General features: G+C 43.1%; 2 protein-coding genes across 2 annotated transcripts in view; one reads left to right on the top strand and one right to left on the bottom strand.

Moving 5' to 3' along the window:
* Positions 1-1,804, top strand: part of LOC309689760 (uncharacterized protein) — a gene marked incomplete at its 3' end in the record, with an annotated part of 3,534 nt that extends 1,730 nt beyond the window's left edge. The window contains exons 1-4 of the mRNA XM_082506400.1: positions 1-157; positions 627-988; positions 1,100-1,491; positions 1,654-1,804. The exon at positions 1-157 is cut by the window's left edge and continues 1,730 nt beyond it. Coding sequence (XP_082362526.1) covers positions 1-157; positions 627-988; positions 1,100-1,491; positions 1,654-1,804 — 1,062 coding nt within the window. The remainder of the gene's footprint in view (positions 158-626; positions 989-1,099; positions 1,492-1,653) is intronic.
* A 2,928-nt stretch (positions 1,805-4,732) lies between these two features.
* nus1 (NUS1 dehydrodolichyl diphosphate synthase subunit) lies at positions 4,733-15,288 on the bottom strand. Its single transcript, XM_082504777.1, has 5 exons — positions 14,712-15,288; positions 8,615-8,746; positions 7,073-7,225; positions 5,583-5,682; positions 4,733-5,422 (listed from the first exon to the last, which is right to left on the bottom strand). The coding sequence occupies exons 1-5, from the start codon at positions 15,121-15,123 to the stop codon at positions 5,332-5,334; spliced, it is 888 nt and encodes a 295-aa protein (XP_082360903.1). The 5' UTR covers positions 15,124-15,288; the 3' UTR covers positions 4,733-5,331.
* Between the last annotated feature and the right edge of the window lie 560 nt (positions 15,289-15,848).

The raw sequence follows: 15,848 nt of genomic DNA, 5'->3' as shown, positions 1-15,848 counted from the left end.
CGAGGCGAAGGCGAGGGCGAGGGCGAGGGCGGCGATAGCTGCTACGACAAACTGGCCCCCATCAGAGCCGTGTGGGACGAGTGGTGCGCGAGGTTGCCCGCCATGTACCGCCCGGGACCGGAGGTCACCGTCGACGAGAGACTGGTGCCGTTCAGAGGTACGTACGTACTATGTGGTGTGTGTGTGTGTGTGTGTGTGTGTGTGTGTGTGTGACTGGGAGGAGGAATAGGAGCGGGAATGACGAAAACGGGCTAGCTCGCTGCTCTGTTGCATACTCGTGTTGGGTTCCGCGTTTGTGCTGCTTTCGCATGACTCTTTATGTCTATGAAGCTATGAAGCTATGAAGTCTATGACTCTTTATGTCTTTATGTCTATGAAGCTATGAAGCTATGAAGTCTATGACTCTTTATGTCTTTGTATCTATGAAGCGCCTTGAGGCGACTTTTGTTGTGATTTGGCGCTATATAAATAAAATTGAATTGAATTGAATGTCTTCTCCTTGCGTTTCTGCCCCAATCTCCCCCCACACTTTCCCACATCTCTCTCTCTCTCTCTCTCTCTCTCTCTCTCTCTCTCTCTCTCTCTCTCTCTCTCCCTCTCTCTCTCTCTCTCCATCCATCCATCAGGACGGTGTCCGTTCAGACAGTACATGCCCAGCAAGCCGGCCAGGTACGGGATCAAGATATGGGTGGCGTGCGACGCGCGTTCCAGCTACGCGTGGAAGATGCAAGTCTACACCGGCAAGCCCGACAAGCGCGGCCCTCCCGAAAAGCACCTGGCCACTCGAGTGGTCGTGGACCTCACCGAGGGACTGACTCCGGGACGCAACGTCACGTGCGACAACTTTTTCACCTCGCGCGAGCTCGCCGATAGGCTCTATCGTGAGAGAGGCCACACCGTGCTGGGCACTCTGCGGTCGAACAGACCCGAGATCCCCAGAGAGCTGCGCTGCGTCAAGGGCAGGGCCGTGGGCTCCGTCGAATCCGTGGTACTCGGCGGCTCCGCGGGACGAGGGGGAGGAAGAGGAGGACAAGGAGAAGGAGGAGGAGGAGGAGGAGGAGGGCCCGACACGATCATCCTCTCCTACGTGGCCAAGAAGAACAAGAACGTGCTGCTCCTCACCACAGCTCCTCGTTATTACCACCATCGCTCCGGCCCCGAGCCCCGGCCTAGCCGCCGCATCAGCAACAGCAGCAGCAGCAACAGCAGCGGCGCGAAACCGCCCTTGGTGCTGCATTACAACCGCACCAAGGGAGGAGTGGACAACCTGGACAAGGTCGTGAGCACGTACAGCTGCAGGAGAAAGACCCGCAGGTGGCCCGTGGCCCTTTTCCACAACATGGTCGACGTGGCGGCCTACAACGCGTTCGTGCTGTGGAGGGAAATTCACCCCGACTGGATGCCGGGCAAGCTCAACAGACGACGGCTCTTCCTCGAGCGACTGGGCAAAGCGCTCGCGCGCCCCATGCTCGAAGCCAGGGCGGCTTTAGCGCGAGGACCGGGAGGAGGAGGAGGAGGAGGAGGAGGAGGAGGAGGAGGAGGAGGAGGCAGAGTCGCGGCCCGAGGCGCTACCGCCGAGGCAGCCTCTAACAACAACGCTACGCCACGCGACTCCTCTCCGGTCAAGAGGCGCAGGTGCCGCGTGTGTCCCAGGAGCAAAGACGTCAAGACCAAGATCCTGTGCCGCGAGTGCCGAGCGCACGTGTGTATAAACTGCGCCGTCACGTACTGTCCCAACTGCGCCGCTTCTTCTTCTTCTTCTTCTTCCCGCGACGCCGCTCCCCGGACGCCACCGACGCCGTGATAACACAAGCGCCCCAACGGTGGTCCCCTAGCGACCCCCCCCCCACCCTATCATCATCATCATCATCATCATCACACAATATATGCCCCCGGGGGGGTCCTAGTGACCCCAAACCTATCATCATCATCATCATCATCATCATCATCATCATCATCACATATGCCCCCCGGGGGGGTCCTAGTGACCCCAAACCTATCATCATCATCATCATCATCATCATCATCATCATCACATATGCCCCCCCCGGGGGGGTCCTAGTGACCCCAAACCTATCATCATCATCATCATCATCATCATCACATATGCCCCCCCCCGGGGGGGTCCTAGTGACCCCAAACCTATCATCATCATCATCATCATCATCATCATCATCACATATGCCCGAGGGGGTCGCTAGGACCCCCACCCTAATCATCATAAAACACACATATCCCCCCCCCCCCCCAGGGGGTTACCAAGACCCCCCATCGCCACCACCACCATCATCAGGATCATCATCATCATCATCACACACACACACACACTCATCATCATCATCATCACACACACACACACACACACACACACACACACACACACACACACACCTCGGGGGGTCACCACGACCCACGCCCCGAGAACAGGCGGGCGCACAAGGGTTAAGTAGATGTGTATTCTTTGTGATATGAACACATGTGAAACAAATGATCATTTAGCCATTTATTTTTAGCTCAAAATGACAACATTAACACAGTAAAACAGGTCTCTTTCTTAAACAGAAGCCTGTCATGCTTAATTTTTGAGAATATAAGTAAATCTTTCTTTAAAAGAACTCTGTCCTGCTTAACTTAAAATAATAGAAAACAATAGAAAGAAAAATATTCTTGTAACAGTGCACATTTAGTGCATTTAGTACAATTGGCTTCAGCTGAGGTATTATTTCAGCTTTTCTAATGCTAATCAGCTGCTCCTGTTTGTAAACCCGCTTGTTCCCATGATTACGCATCATAACTCATCATCATTATTCATCTATGTATTACTTTTATGTATTAGTGATCTATTTGTTGTAATCATCTATCCTTGCAGTTGTTTATTACACAAAATAAGTTATATTATCACACTTCTGGCCACATAGCGCTGATATTCATTGCACATGCCCATATTAACGTTTTCCAGCCAGGTGTTTTCCTTTTCCCATTCTTCCCTTTCTCTGAGGGGAACAAACATTGCTGCTCTAACGCTGGGCTCACACTGTGCGGTTTTAGGCCCATTTTGAGACGATTTTTGAGTGATCGGACCGATTTTGGCCTTCATCGTGCGTCGTGTAGTATACGTGGGGTAACGAGAAGTGATTAACACCTCACGACCAGCTCCCGATCATCAATCGCTCGTGAGGGTCTCACCACAGGGGCTCACTGCTCACGCGCAAACACGTAAACGTCGGTGAAAAAGACGGAGCAGCACGGCAGTGCAGCGTGTGATCTGGACACAAGCGACGGAGGCACAACTTGGAGAACTTTGGAAAGCTCATCCGAGCCTTTTCGATGTGGCATCACAAAATGATCACGACCACAACAACCGTGAAAATAGTTGGATCGACACTGCTGCTCAGTCACAGCTGCCTGATCATGTTTTTCATTAGCAATTTAGCAAAGTTGATGGTGGTGGTGTGCGTGTCTGTGTGAGTGAAAGACAGAGAGAGCGAGCGACAGATTTTCTGTTATAACCTTCATTTTATGGAGGCACAGTGTGAGCACTCAGGTCGCATCAGAGCATCGGGCGGTATAGTGTGAGACCTGCATCGTGACCTACCAACTTCTAACCCCTGCGAGTCAATCGTGCAGTTTGAGCAGGAGCTGAATAACGCGACTGAAAAAAATCGCACAGTGTCTGCCCAGCTTTAGGTGTACTGTCATCCGAGACTTGCACCGCAGTGTCGGCGTTTGTTTCCCTGTTGGCCATGCTTCTTGTTGTGGTCATCTGTTGTCTTCCGGTATTTTCTCTGTAAGCGACTTTTCCTCGACCAATGAGATGAGCGGTAATCTGAATTGTTATACTCGAATTGTCATAAGTGTGCTGTCAGCTCATTGGTCACAAAGCAGGAGAGGGGCTGGGAATTATGTTTTCAAACAAAGTGTTAATTCCATAAACATTTATAGACTACTTTTGATTCTCACTGTATTATGGGACAAAGTGCGTCCCTTATTAGCTCAATACGGGACGTGTACTTTTGTTTCTAAATACGGGACGATTCCGTTTTTTAAGGGACGGTTGGCAACCCTAGCCAAGTCACCCCTCCACGATTTTTTGAAATGATTGGTCTGGGAAGAAAATTGTGTAGTTTGGCATTGCTCAGCTTCCTTAAGAATGGCTTCTTGGCAGCAACCATTTTACATGAGGCTTCGAAAACATATGGATCACCTGAAGGGTCAGATCCATCTCACGGGTCTTGTGCCAATACCTGCAGGATTTTTTCTGTTTCTATATCTCAAGGACATGGCAATACGTGCCTTGAGATGACTGTTGTGTTTTGGTGAAATAATAAAACTAAAATGCAAAGAATGCTAATATGCCAAGTTTTCAGTTAAAAACTTTTTTGATGCACAAATACTATTTGATGCCCATCAGAATGTCACCGTTGGCATTTTTCATAGCTGGATTTATGCTTGATTCAACGATCTATATGCTAAGTGACTTTAAAAAAAACCAACATTGTACCTAACCATTTTCAGACTAATGTCCGAAGAAAAACTTCAGACAAACTATTATTCAAGACCACCTTAAAAATGACAAACAAGTCTTGCTGCACTGAAGCAAAATATAAAGAACTGAGTCGTGTCCAAGCACACAGTGAGTCGAGGTTAAATCATAATAGAAAGAGTTCATTCTGTCATAAAAGGAGCTTTCTTTTCCTCTAAGAGTGTTAACAGACACAAAAACACACTCAAATACACACAGTGCATTTCTTTATTTCAGACCAAAAACAATGTTGAACAACCGTCTGTATGTGCATGAAACAACACTACACATGAACATGACTGCAAGCTGGAGGCCACAGAGACAAACAGAGCTACAGGAATTTCTCATATTTACACATTAGCCACTCTGCTGTTCAGCTCCTGTGCTGCATGCCCCTAAACTGCTGCTATATTTCCTTGTGATGCAGCTTGCACAAAAAGATTCGTTTTTTCTTTATATAGTCTATGTGAAGGCAATTTTTCCATCAGCAGTAAATGACAGCTGGAGAAAGAATGAAACAAACAAGGGTGTTAGGACCACCGAGTCTGTGGAGACAGTCTTACGTCAGTGCCATTTTTTCTTGTTTTACCGAGCATGTTCCATGAGTCCTGGAATGTGAATTCATTAGAAGACAAGCTGGTGGTAAACATTGGCTGGCTATGTTTCCTGGTTTCCATATATTTGAAATGTCTTGTTGTATTAGAGGTCCAGCAGATGGGCATAGCTGAGCCGACGAGTAATGAGGGACGGTAGTCATTATCTGTCCGGGATGTCCTGGCTGTGTAAAGCCCACACTTGTGTATTTAATATCACTGTCCGAGCCGCTGCTGACAAGCCCCGTACCGCTGCAGGGCACCCAACAAGTCCTCATACGAGATATTTCTGTGGGATGGCAGGGAGCTGAGGGCACAGAGTAGGTTACACATTGAACATAGTGCGCTTCAAAGTGAATTCAGTTAATGACATCAATTTCAAAATTCAAACAAACTTTCATACTTTATTGTCATTATTAAACGTGGTCCATCGAAACGTGCAAATTCTGAGATGTAAAGAAGCTTACATGAACTCTGTGAGCCTGATGTGCCAGGGGAGGAAGCCCAGTGTGCTGTTCACAGGACCAAACTTCACCACCAACTCAGGGTCTGGAATATTCTTTGATTCTGAAACAAGCACAAAGAAAGCGAACATGTTATCAAGACAATCTTTTTTCTCCTATTTACTGAGAATCTGCATGTTCTGACTATAGAATGAACTCAAATCTGAGAGTGGCTCCCATTCAGCAGTACTTGTGTAGCTGTCACCCGAGATCCACAGCCACACAGGTTAAAGAAAATTTAGGTAATATACATCCACTCTCACTGGATAATACACTTCTCCACAGTTATGGTCATTTTTGGTGCCATAAATGTGTCCAATCCCCGGAATTTTAGAAAACTTGAGTCATTATTTAAGTTAAATTGATTTTCTAGAGGTTGTTTGTTTTGCATTTATTTGTCTCCAATTGGCTGAACTGTTGCATTGGATAGTCTAATTAAATACAGAAGCCTAACCAGTGGACTGGAATTCTACTGGGGAAATATGTTGTGTAATACCTCTGTTACAAGATGATTTATTTCTTAAAATAGTTTAATGGTTTTTGGATATTATTTTGTGTCAAATAACAAAAAGACATTTTGACTGCTACATCTGTGCTTCTTTGTTCTTTCCAACACTCATAAATTACATGGCACACATTCACTTTTCTCCTCTAAGTATTTTTTTGGACATATCCATACGACACTTTTCCTAGGCCTCTTTACACAAGAGGTTCAACAGTGGGGAAAAATGCCCAGGAGAAACATTTTACAGCACTTCAATGTCATGTCCATCTCTTGCATGTAAAAGCACAATCCCATGACATGGCGCAGCTAACCTGGATCCTCTACAGGTTACGCTCCTTCTTTAAGCTGTCCAATAATGATTCAATCCTATTCAGTTTTATTTATACAGCACCAAATCACAACAACAGTTGCCTCACGGCACTTATATTGTAAGGTGACCCTAAAATAATGCAATGCAATAATAAATAAAGAAAACCAAAAACGCCAACAATCATATAAACCCCCCCCCACCCCAAAATGAGCAAGCGCTTTGGCAACAGTGGGAAAGAAAAAAAACATTTTTAATATTAAGAAACCTCCAGCAGAACCAGGCTCAGGGAGGGGCGGCCATTTGCGTAACCAGCTGGGAGTGAGTGGATAAAGACAGAATAAAATACTTAATACACGTCTTAATTACTTTTAAAACACACAGTACACACATCCACTGGATCTTGAAATTCTTTTGCTTTCAACAGTAATGAGTTAATGAACTCCATGACACACTTCTAATGATTAGGGAAAAGAAGCCTTCTAAGACTCTTTCTTAATAAGCACACGCAGCTTCAGTAACCCCCTCTAGCTTTATTAAGGGCTACCAAGGTGTTCCCAGGTTGGTGAGCAACAATCTCTCAAGTGTGTTCTGAAAAACATCAAAGTATCTTTACACATGCACACAGGCATAAAGTGCTACCTCTGAGAAGCAGGTCTAGCATGGAAACATTAATGTCTTTGAAGCTCCTTTCCTTGTTTTCCACAGAGCGGCAGAGCTGCTGTGCTACATGGACAATGCTCTGCTTCCCATCGTCAGGAGACAGTACCCTCACTGTGGGCCTGCAGGACACAACTGCAACAAAGGACACATAAAAACACATTAAATTAAATATGACTACTAATGGTATTCTTCTGCAAATACACACCCAAATTTTCAACTTTGTAAATTTTTTTTTTTTTAATACTGTAACCTCACTTGCACACCTGATGTAGACTACTGGAGCACACTGGTGAAGTATGGGTTGAGGGATTTTAGATTACACCTGGGAAACATATTGTTGGGTAAACTGAGAAACTGCTGGGTCAATATAATGATGCTTCGGCTTCAGTCAGACATTACCTCAGTGGAACAAGCCAATTAGTGACATTATTTATTTATGTTACCATCTATGTTCATTTCGTTGACTAATAATTTTTTTCCACAAAGGAACTACTTAAAGAAAACTAAAATATGTGGATAAATACTACGATGAAATGAACTGACACTTTCTGACTCACCTATTCTTAAATGTAACCATTCACACCAACCATGTAACTTCACTGTATGAATTTGTGGCATTTATTACCAATCCAAGTCTGAATAAAAAGCTCTGACCAGCCAGACCAGTGGACTCGTAGCTCAAAACATGACTGGTCAACTGGGTATCTGAAATTATTTCTCTTCCTCAGATGTGACAGCAACTTTACCAAGAACAGCTGAAACTGCCCCATGAAATTTTACCTGCTACTTCTATCTGTAGAGAATCTGATGAACCCAGAATTTCCATTATTTTATTGTCTTAATTCGAAACTTCAGGACCAGCTCATCATGGTTTAACATTGACTTAATTTTTTTTTCTTGACACTGTGTGAGGACAAAAAGTTCAGCCTGTACATACATTACATGAAAAGTTTGAACTTGAGAGTAAGTGGCTCAGGTGTGTGTTTTTGCACAATTACGTAACTACTCATTTAATTGTCTTTCTTTTATTTATTTTTTTGCTGTGTTCAGTGGTTGTAGAAATGGTTTATATTAGCATTTAGCTGAGATTCTGAGGTTTCTATGGATATCAGACATGTTGATATTTGCATCAAAGAATTGACGTTAAACTACAGTTTAACCCCTTTGCCCCCAGAACCGGGGGCTCTCCAAAGTAAAGGGTGTAAGGGTCTGAAGTTTGAAGTTTTATAAGTGGATTCCATCTAACCTAATGAAGAACAATACAGAAAACAAAAATGAGGTTGTAGGCACTTCCAACAAGTGGACACAGAAATTTTGGAATGTAACTACTTATATGTAACACAGTCACAGAATTTAATTACAAGAAAAACATTGATCTGGAAATATACAATTAAAATACAGTTACTAATCAAAATGTTGGTATTACAAGTTTAAAAGTTCTTGTTGGTAAAAAGCTTCCAAGTACATCTGAGTCTGTAATTGTATGAACTTAAAATCAAAGATATCATGCCAGGTTCTTACCATTGTGCTGGTGTTGGTCACTACCACTGCTCAGGAACTCCACACTGTGCATAGATCCATCAACACCCAGCAGATCCTGTTGCTGCCTTTTTATTTCCTCGAGTAGACGAGAGTTGTTCTTCTGAAAAACACCTGGGTTGAGGAAAAGCACATCATTCAGTTCAGGTTGATCAAAATCACCAAGTAGACCTAAGACAGAAACAGTAATTGTGAAGAAACATGACTTTTGGATTGATAGAATCTATTTTCTTTAAAACAAAGCAAATAAATCCAAAATTAGGGGCAACTGTGGCTCAGTCAGTAGGGTGCGTGGTCTACCACTTGGAAGGTCAATAGATAGATTGGAGAAACCAGGTATCAATGTGCAAAATACTGAATCCCCTAATGCAGGGGTGGCCAACCCGCGGCTCTCGAGCCGCATGCGGCTCTTTGCCTGGTTTCATGCGGCTCTTACGTTCATATCAAAGTTTGTGTTTTGATTTTTTTTATGTTGTTGTTTTAAAATGTGCGCGTTCGCTTCGCTTGAGTTCAATACGGTATTTTCATCAAATGCGCATGTGTGTGAGATGAAAATACCGCAAAGTTTCCCAGTAGGAGCAAGTTCGCCCTTAAAATGGCAGGAAAAAAATGCACAGCAAAAAGAAAATATGAAGATGAACACAGGACGTTTTTAACAGAGTGGGAGAGTTTATATTTTTTTGTTGAACGCAATGGTAAGCCATTCTGCCTTATATGTCAGACGTCATTAGCGCATTTCAAAGCTTCAAATCTTCAGCGCCACTTCAGCTCACTCCATGCTAACATCGACCAGGAATTTCCAAAAGGGACTGAACTTCGCAAGCACGAGTTGGCCACTTTGAAAAGTCAGGCAGAAAAGCAGATACAGTTTTTCCAAAAATTTACGAAGCGGTCAGAGACCATAACGCTCGCATCCTATCAGCTGGCTTGGAACATTGCACGGGCTAAAAAGCCATACAATGAAGGGGAGTTCGTTAAAAAATGCCTCAGTGATGTTGTTGAAATCTTGTCTCCTGAAAACGACAAATTAAAACGCATGGTATCAGACGTCCAACTGTCCCGCCACACTGTTGAACACAGAATATCGGACATTAACACGGCTATTGAATCACAGTTGCACTCTGACCTTCAAGCATGTGAGTATTTTAGTGTCGCATTGGATGAGAGTTGTGATATACAAGACAAGCCTCAGTTGGCAATATTTGCACGGTCTGTTTCAAACGATTGTGTGATCAAAGAAGAACTCCTGGATATTGTGCCATTAAAAGACAGAACCCGTGGCACAGATGTGAAAGAAACCATGATGGCTGCATTTGAAAAAGCAAATCTGCCCATAACGAAATTAACTGCAATAGCCACGGATGGAGCACCAGCCATGATGGGATCTGTGAACGGGCTTGTGGGGCTGTGCAAAGCTGACCAAACTATTCCTGACTTTTGGAATTTCCACTGCATCATCCACATGGAGCAACTCGTGTCTAAATCATTGAATTTAGATAACGTCATGAAGCCTGTGATGGAAATCGTCAACTATATCCGCACACATGCGCTTAACCACAGGCAATTCAAGAATCTCATCGCTGAGCTGGACCAAGGGCTTCCAGGTGACCTGCCGCTGCACTGCACTGTGAGGTGGCTGTCAAAAGGCCAGGTACTCTCTCGCTTCTTTGAGCTTTTGGATGCCGTGAAACTGTTTATGGAAAAGAAGGACAAGGACTATCCCGAGCTCTCGGACCTCAAGTGGATTATGGATCTGGCCTTTTTGGTCGACATGCTGTGTCACTTGGACAGACTGAACCTGACCCTGCAGGGTAAGTTAAAAATGCTCCCTGACCTAGTGCAAAGTGTGTTTGCGTTTGTCAACAAACTGAAGCTGTTCAAGACACATATTCAAAAGGGAGATTTAACGCATTTTCCCACTCTGCTAAAAGCCAGCGGGCAAGTCGCCAGTGCTGCCCTGAGTAAGCAAAGAGCCAGATATGCAACGCTGATTGAAAACTTGCACGAAAGCTTCGTGACCCGGTTCCATGATCTACAATTGAAAAGGCCACAGATTACGTTCCTCGCCGACCCATTTAATGCAGAGACCGGCTGTTTGAAAGTCCCGCTAGTCACAGATGAAGCTGCGGCTGAGTTGGAGATGATCGATCTTTGTGAAGAGGACCAATTGAAACCTGCTTTAAGGGAAGGGACCATTGAGTTCTGGAAAAGTGTGCCAATGGAAAAATACCCCAATGTCAAACGGGCTGCGCTTAAGATACTGTCAATGTTTGGGTCAACATACGTCTGCGAGTCTGTGTTTTCTACCCTAAAACATGTGAAATCAAAGCATCGATCTGTTCTGACTGACACACATGTGAAAGAATTGCTTCGAGTGACAACAACGGAATACAAGCCAGATTTAAAGAGGATTGTTCAAGGCAAGGAATGCCAGAAGTCCCACTAAACAACATGCATTATAAAAGTAAATGCTATTGTAGATTATTATATTTTTGTTTGTGGACTTGGTTGAACTGAGAGTTTGTGTGTGTGAGACAGTGCACACAATGTTCATTGTTGAAAATGACTGGCCTGTGGTTTTAGTACTGTAGGAGTCCATTTCTGTCATTATCATGTTGGTGTGTGACATTTACAATAAATCTGGCTGAGCAGAGATGTGTGTATTTTGTGTGTGTGTGTGTGTGTGTGTGTGTGTGTGTGAGTGAGTGAGTGAGTGAGTGAGAGGAAAGGATGGGTGATGTTCATGTGTGCCCATGCGTATGATGTGGCTCTTTGCGGTAACACAGTAAAAAAAAAAAAGTGGCTCTTGGTCTCTGACTGGTTGGCCACCCCTGCCCTAATGCATTCATCTACATGTGTTTAAATTTAAATATGATCAACCTATCTCTAATAATCGGCTATGTACCACAGGCCTTCAAGCTGGCTGTAGTTAAACCTTTACTTAAAAAGCCATCTCTAGACCCAGCCGTCTTAGCTAATTATAGGCCAATCTCCAACCTTCCTTTCATATAAAAAACCATTGAAGAAGTAGTTGTCAAACAGCTAACTGATCATCTGCAGAGGAATGGCTTATTTGAAGAGTTTCAGTCAGGTTTCAGAGCTCATCACAGCACAGAAACTGCTAGACCTCAGAGTGCAGCGTTCGATACTGTTGACCATAATATTCTATTAGAGCAATTAGAACATGCTGTAGGTATTACAGGTACTGCACTGCAGTGGTTTGTATCATATCTATCTAGTAGACTCCAATTTGTTCATGTAAATGTTGAGTCTTCTTCACATGGTGAGGTTAATTAGGGAGTTACACGGGGTTCAGTGCTAGGACCAATTCTGTTTACATTACACATGCTTACCTTAGGCAGTATCATCAGAAGACATAGTGTACATTTTAACTGGTATGCTGATAACACACAGCTCCATCTATGAAGCCAGATAACACACACCAAATAGTTAAACTGCAGGAATGTCTTAAAGACATAAAGACCTGGATGGCTGCTAACTTTCTGCTTCTTAATTCAGATAAAACTGAGGTTATTGTTCTCGGCCCTGAAAATTCTAGAAATATGGTATCTAACCAGATTCTTACTCTGGATGGCATTACCTTGGCCTCTAGAAACACTGTGAGGCACCTTGGAGTCATTTTTCACCAGGACATGTCCTTCAACGCACATATTAAACAAATATGTAGGACTGCTTTCTTCCATTTGCACAACATCTCTAAAATTAGAAATATCCTGTCTCATAGTGATGCTGAAAAACTAGTTCATGCATTTATTACTCCTAGCCTGGACTACTGTAATTCATTATTATCAGGAAGTCCTAAAAACTCCATGAAAAGCCTTCAACTAATCCAATGCTGCAGCAAGAGTACTGACAGGGACTAGAAAGAGAGAGCATATTTCTCCTGTATTGGCTTCCCTTCACTGGCTCCCTGTTAAATCCAGAATTGAATTCAAAATCCTGCCATTAGAGCATTTCACTCTCACGCTCCCGGCTTACATGTTGTTCCTAGAGTATTTAAAAGTAGAATGGGAGGGAGAGCCTTCAGTTTTCAGGCCCCTCTTCTGTGCAACCAGCTTCCAGTTTGGATTCGGGAGACAGACACTATCTCTACTTTTAAGATTTAAGATAAAGCATATAGTTAGGGCTGGATCAGGTGACCCTGAATCCTCCCTTAGTTATGCTGGCATAGGCTGCTAGGGGACTCCCATGATGCATTGGGTTTTCCTTTTCAGTCACCTTTTTCACACACTATGTGTTAATAGACCTCTCTGCATTGAATCATACTTGTTTTTAATCTCTGGCTCTCTTCCACAGCATGTCTTTTATCCTGTCTTCCTTCTCTCACCCCAACCGGTCGCGGCAGATGGCCCCGCCCCTCCCTGAGCCTGGTTCTGCTGGAGGTTTCTTCCTGTTAAAAGGGAGTTTTTCCTTCCCATTGTCGCCAAAGTGCTTGCTCATAGGGGGTCATATGATTGTTGGGTTTTTCTCTATATGTATTATTGTAAGGGTCTACCTTACAATATAAAGTGCCTTGAGGCGACTGCTATTGTGATAAAATTGAATTGAAAATTGAATGTGTGTGAAAGTTAGATAAAAGTACTGTATTTACGTCTGTGTGATTCAGTAATCAGACAGACACAATGTGGCATGTTGTATGAAGTGCTTTAACTGAGGGATAGGTAGAAAACTGCTAAATAAAAAACCGTCACCATAGTGGAGACTTTACATAATTTGGCAATGACAAAAACTACAATCTGAGAGACCCTAAGGTGAGGAGCTTGGTCATTAGAGAGGGATGGAATAGAGCCGCTGCTCCTCCATATCAAAAGGGGCCAACTGAGGTAGTTTGGGAATGTAAAATAACTTCAGTCAGAAGGCACTCTCCCTAATTCAGTCAAAACATTAATATCAGTTAGCTTTACGAGATTTGTCATTTAGGGAGAAGGGGACAATAATTTCAACAATTTGAGGCTAAAATGCTCAGCTGCAGTATAACCTCCGCTTAAAGTTAAAAAGCAGAAACATAACTGTAACAGGGGAAAAAAAGCAACAAAATGAAGTCTTGATGGATGCTCAATCATCCAGGTAAGTGAATCCCAAAAGTTGATTCTGTTCATTTGGATGTAGCGTTTTCACTCAGAGAAACGTTTCGTCACTCATCCATGTTTCCCCAATCTTATAAACAGTGCATTTGCACAATAACGTTTTATAAGGTTAGTGAAAATCTGCAGTCAGCTGAGGTCACTGTCAAGTTACTTGGATGAGTGATGAAACGTTTCTCCTACTGAAAATGTGATGGCCAAATGAACAGAATCAACCAAAAAAATGAAAAGATGAATACAAGTTTAATAGTTAAATATTGCGCAGTTGTTTTAACGTTTGAATAGTGTCTGTAGCTGAAAGTATGTTGAAACAAAATTAGGACTTGGAAGTGGTGAAAAAAGACAGATTTAATTTGCATTTAATGTAAACAATTAAACAGGGTATTGCTAATCTGAAAAGGAAAAGATTCGCTACATCTTCAGCCTAAGCATTAAAGGGGAAATTTATACAGAGAATGAATGTAATACAATGGGGAAATTTATACAGAGAATGAATGTAATACAATGTAATCTTAAAAGCCTCAAAGTTGGAAACAATATCTTTAAAATGCATATTAGAAACAATGTACATCTAATAAAATAAAATAAAAATGCTTAAGAGTCAGAAGAATACTGAATATTTAAAGCTCACACGCATTAATACTCTTTAAGACTGGAATTATGATTTTCTTTTTTCCACTTAAGAATCTGTGTGTGTGTGTGTGTGTGTGTGTGTGTGTGTGTGTGTGTGTGTGTGTAAGAGAGAGATATAAAAATATAAAATATGGGTTCAGTGACATCTGCAAATCATTGCATTCACATCGGATGAACTTGTCCAAATAATATCCAAACTACACTAAACTACGTGTATAGTTTTTTTTTTTAAAACAACAAATTTAAATCTATTTTTGATGAAGCTGTGATTTATTATTTTATGAACTTCACTGTATAAAAGCGCAAGCAGCAAACTCAGCTGATAGGAGTAACATGCTTACCGTGATTATCATACACGCTAACATAGGATATGCCGACAGCCATACACCACACCACCACGTTTGCTATGTCCGGATAACTGGGCTCTTCTTCCGCAACCAACAGGCCGATATGGACCGGTATCTTCTTCAGGGACTTTCCGTCAGACAGACACCGTGACCGGCCACCGCCGGTGCTCTTTTCAGTTATCGGTTTAACATTAGCATCTGGGCCATGATTCAGATTATTCTGAAAGTCTGGAAATCCAACTAGAGATATCGGCAACAGCAGGACGGTCGCTGCTCGCTCCCACAGCCGGCCCTTCCAGCTCTGGATGCGGACGTGGAGCCAAGAGAAGAGCGCTCTGTTGACGTGAACGAGAATCAGTAATAGCCGCCATAACAAACTGTACATAAGCGCCATTCGTGTCCGCATTTCGTGTAGGGGGAAAACCCAGGATAAAGTACAAGAACACGACCACTTTATTCTGATATATTATCCGCGTAAATGAGCTCAGCAGTGCTTATGGCTCATCATGACTGCAGCCATCTTGTTTTCTGGTTGGCAACCTCTGAACTCCGAACCCCGCGTGTGATACACGTAGCTCTCGGATTGGACAAGGTAAGCGAGACGCTGCTGCGTATGCGTTTGACTACAGAGAACCGAACAGAGTAGAGATGTGTCGTTCGCGAACGAAATGGCTCTTAGAGCCGGGTCTTTGACGTGAACGACGTAATTTATATTTAATTGTATTGTGGTTTCCAGTGTTTTGTGTTGTTTCGCTTTAAATTTGTAAAAGGAAAAAGCTGAAAATTTAAATAGTTAAAAGTTGAAATGTGAATAGTTGGTTTTTGTATTATATGATTTATTTATTACATTTTATGTGGAGTGAATAAATAAAAGTATATTTACGGTGGCCCCTAGAGACAAAGCACGTAAAAACTGCAAAACACGTAAAAACTCCAAAACATGTAAAAACTCCAAAACATGTACAAACTCAGAAGCACACAAAAACTCAAAACACGTACAAAATACAACAGAAGTGTGCCAGGATGCTAGGACGCAGTGTTGAGCTTTGTTACCTAGTGGCTACACCAGCCAGCAAGTACCAAAGACCGGATTTGGTGTGTGGTAGTAACAGGTAAATGAACATTTTTTTT

This window comes from Aulonocara stuartgranti (genome assembly GCF_965226115.1).
Source record: "Aulonocara stuartgranti genome assembly, chromosome: 15".
Lineage (NCBI taxonomy): Eukaryota > Metazoa > Chordata > Actinopteri > Cichliformes > Cichlidae > Aulonocara > Aulonocara stuartgranti.
This window is presented reverse-complemented; position numbering and strand designations above follow the sequence as displayed.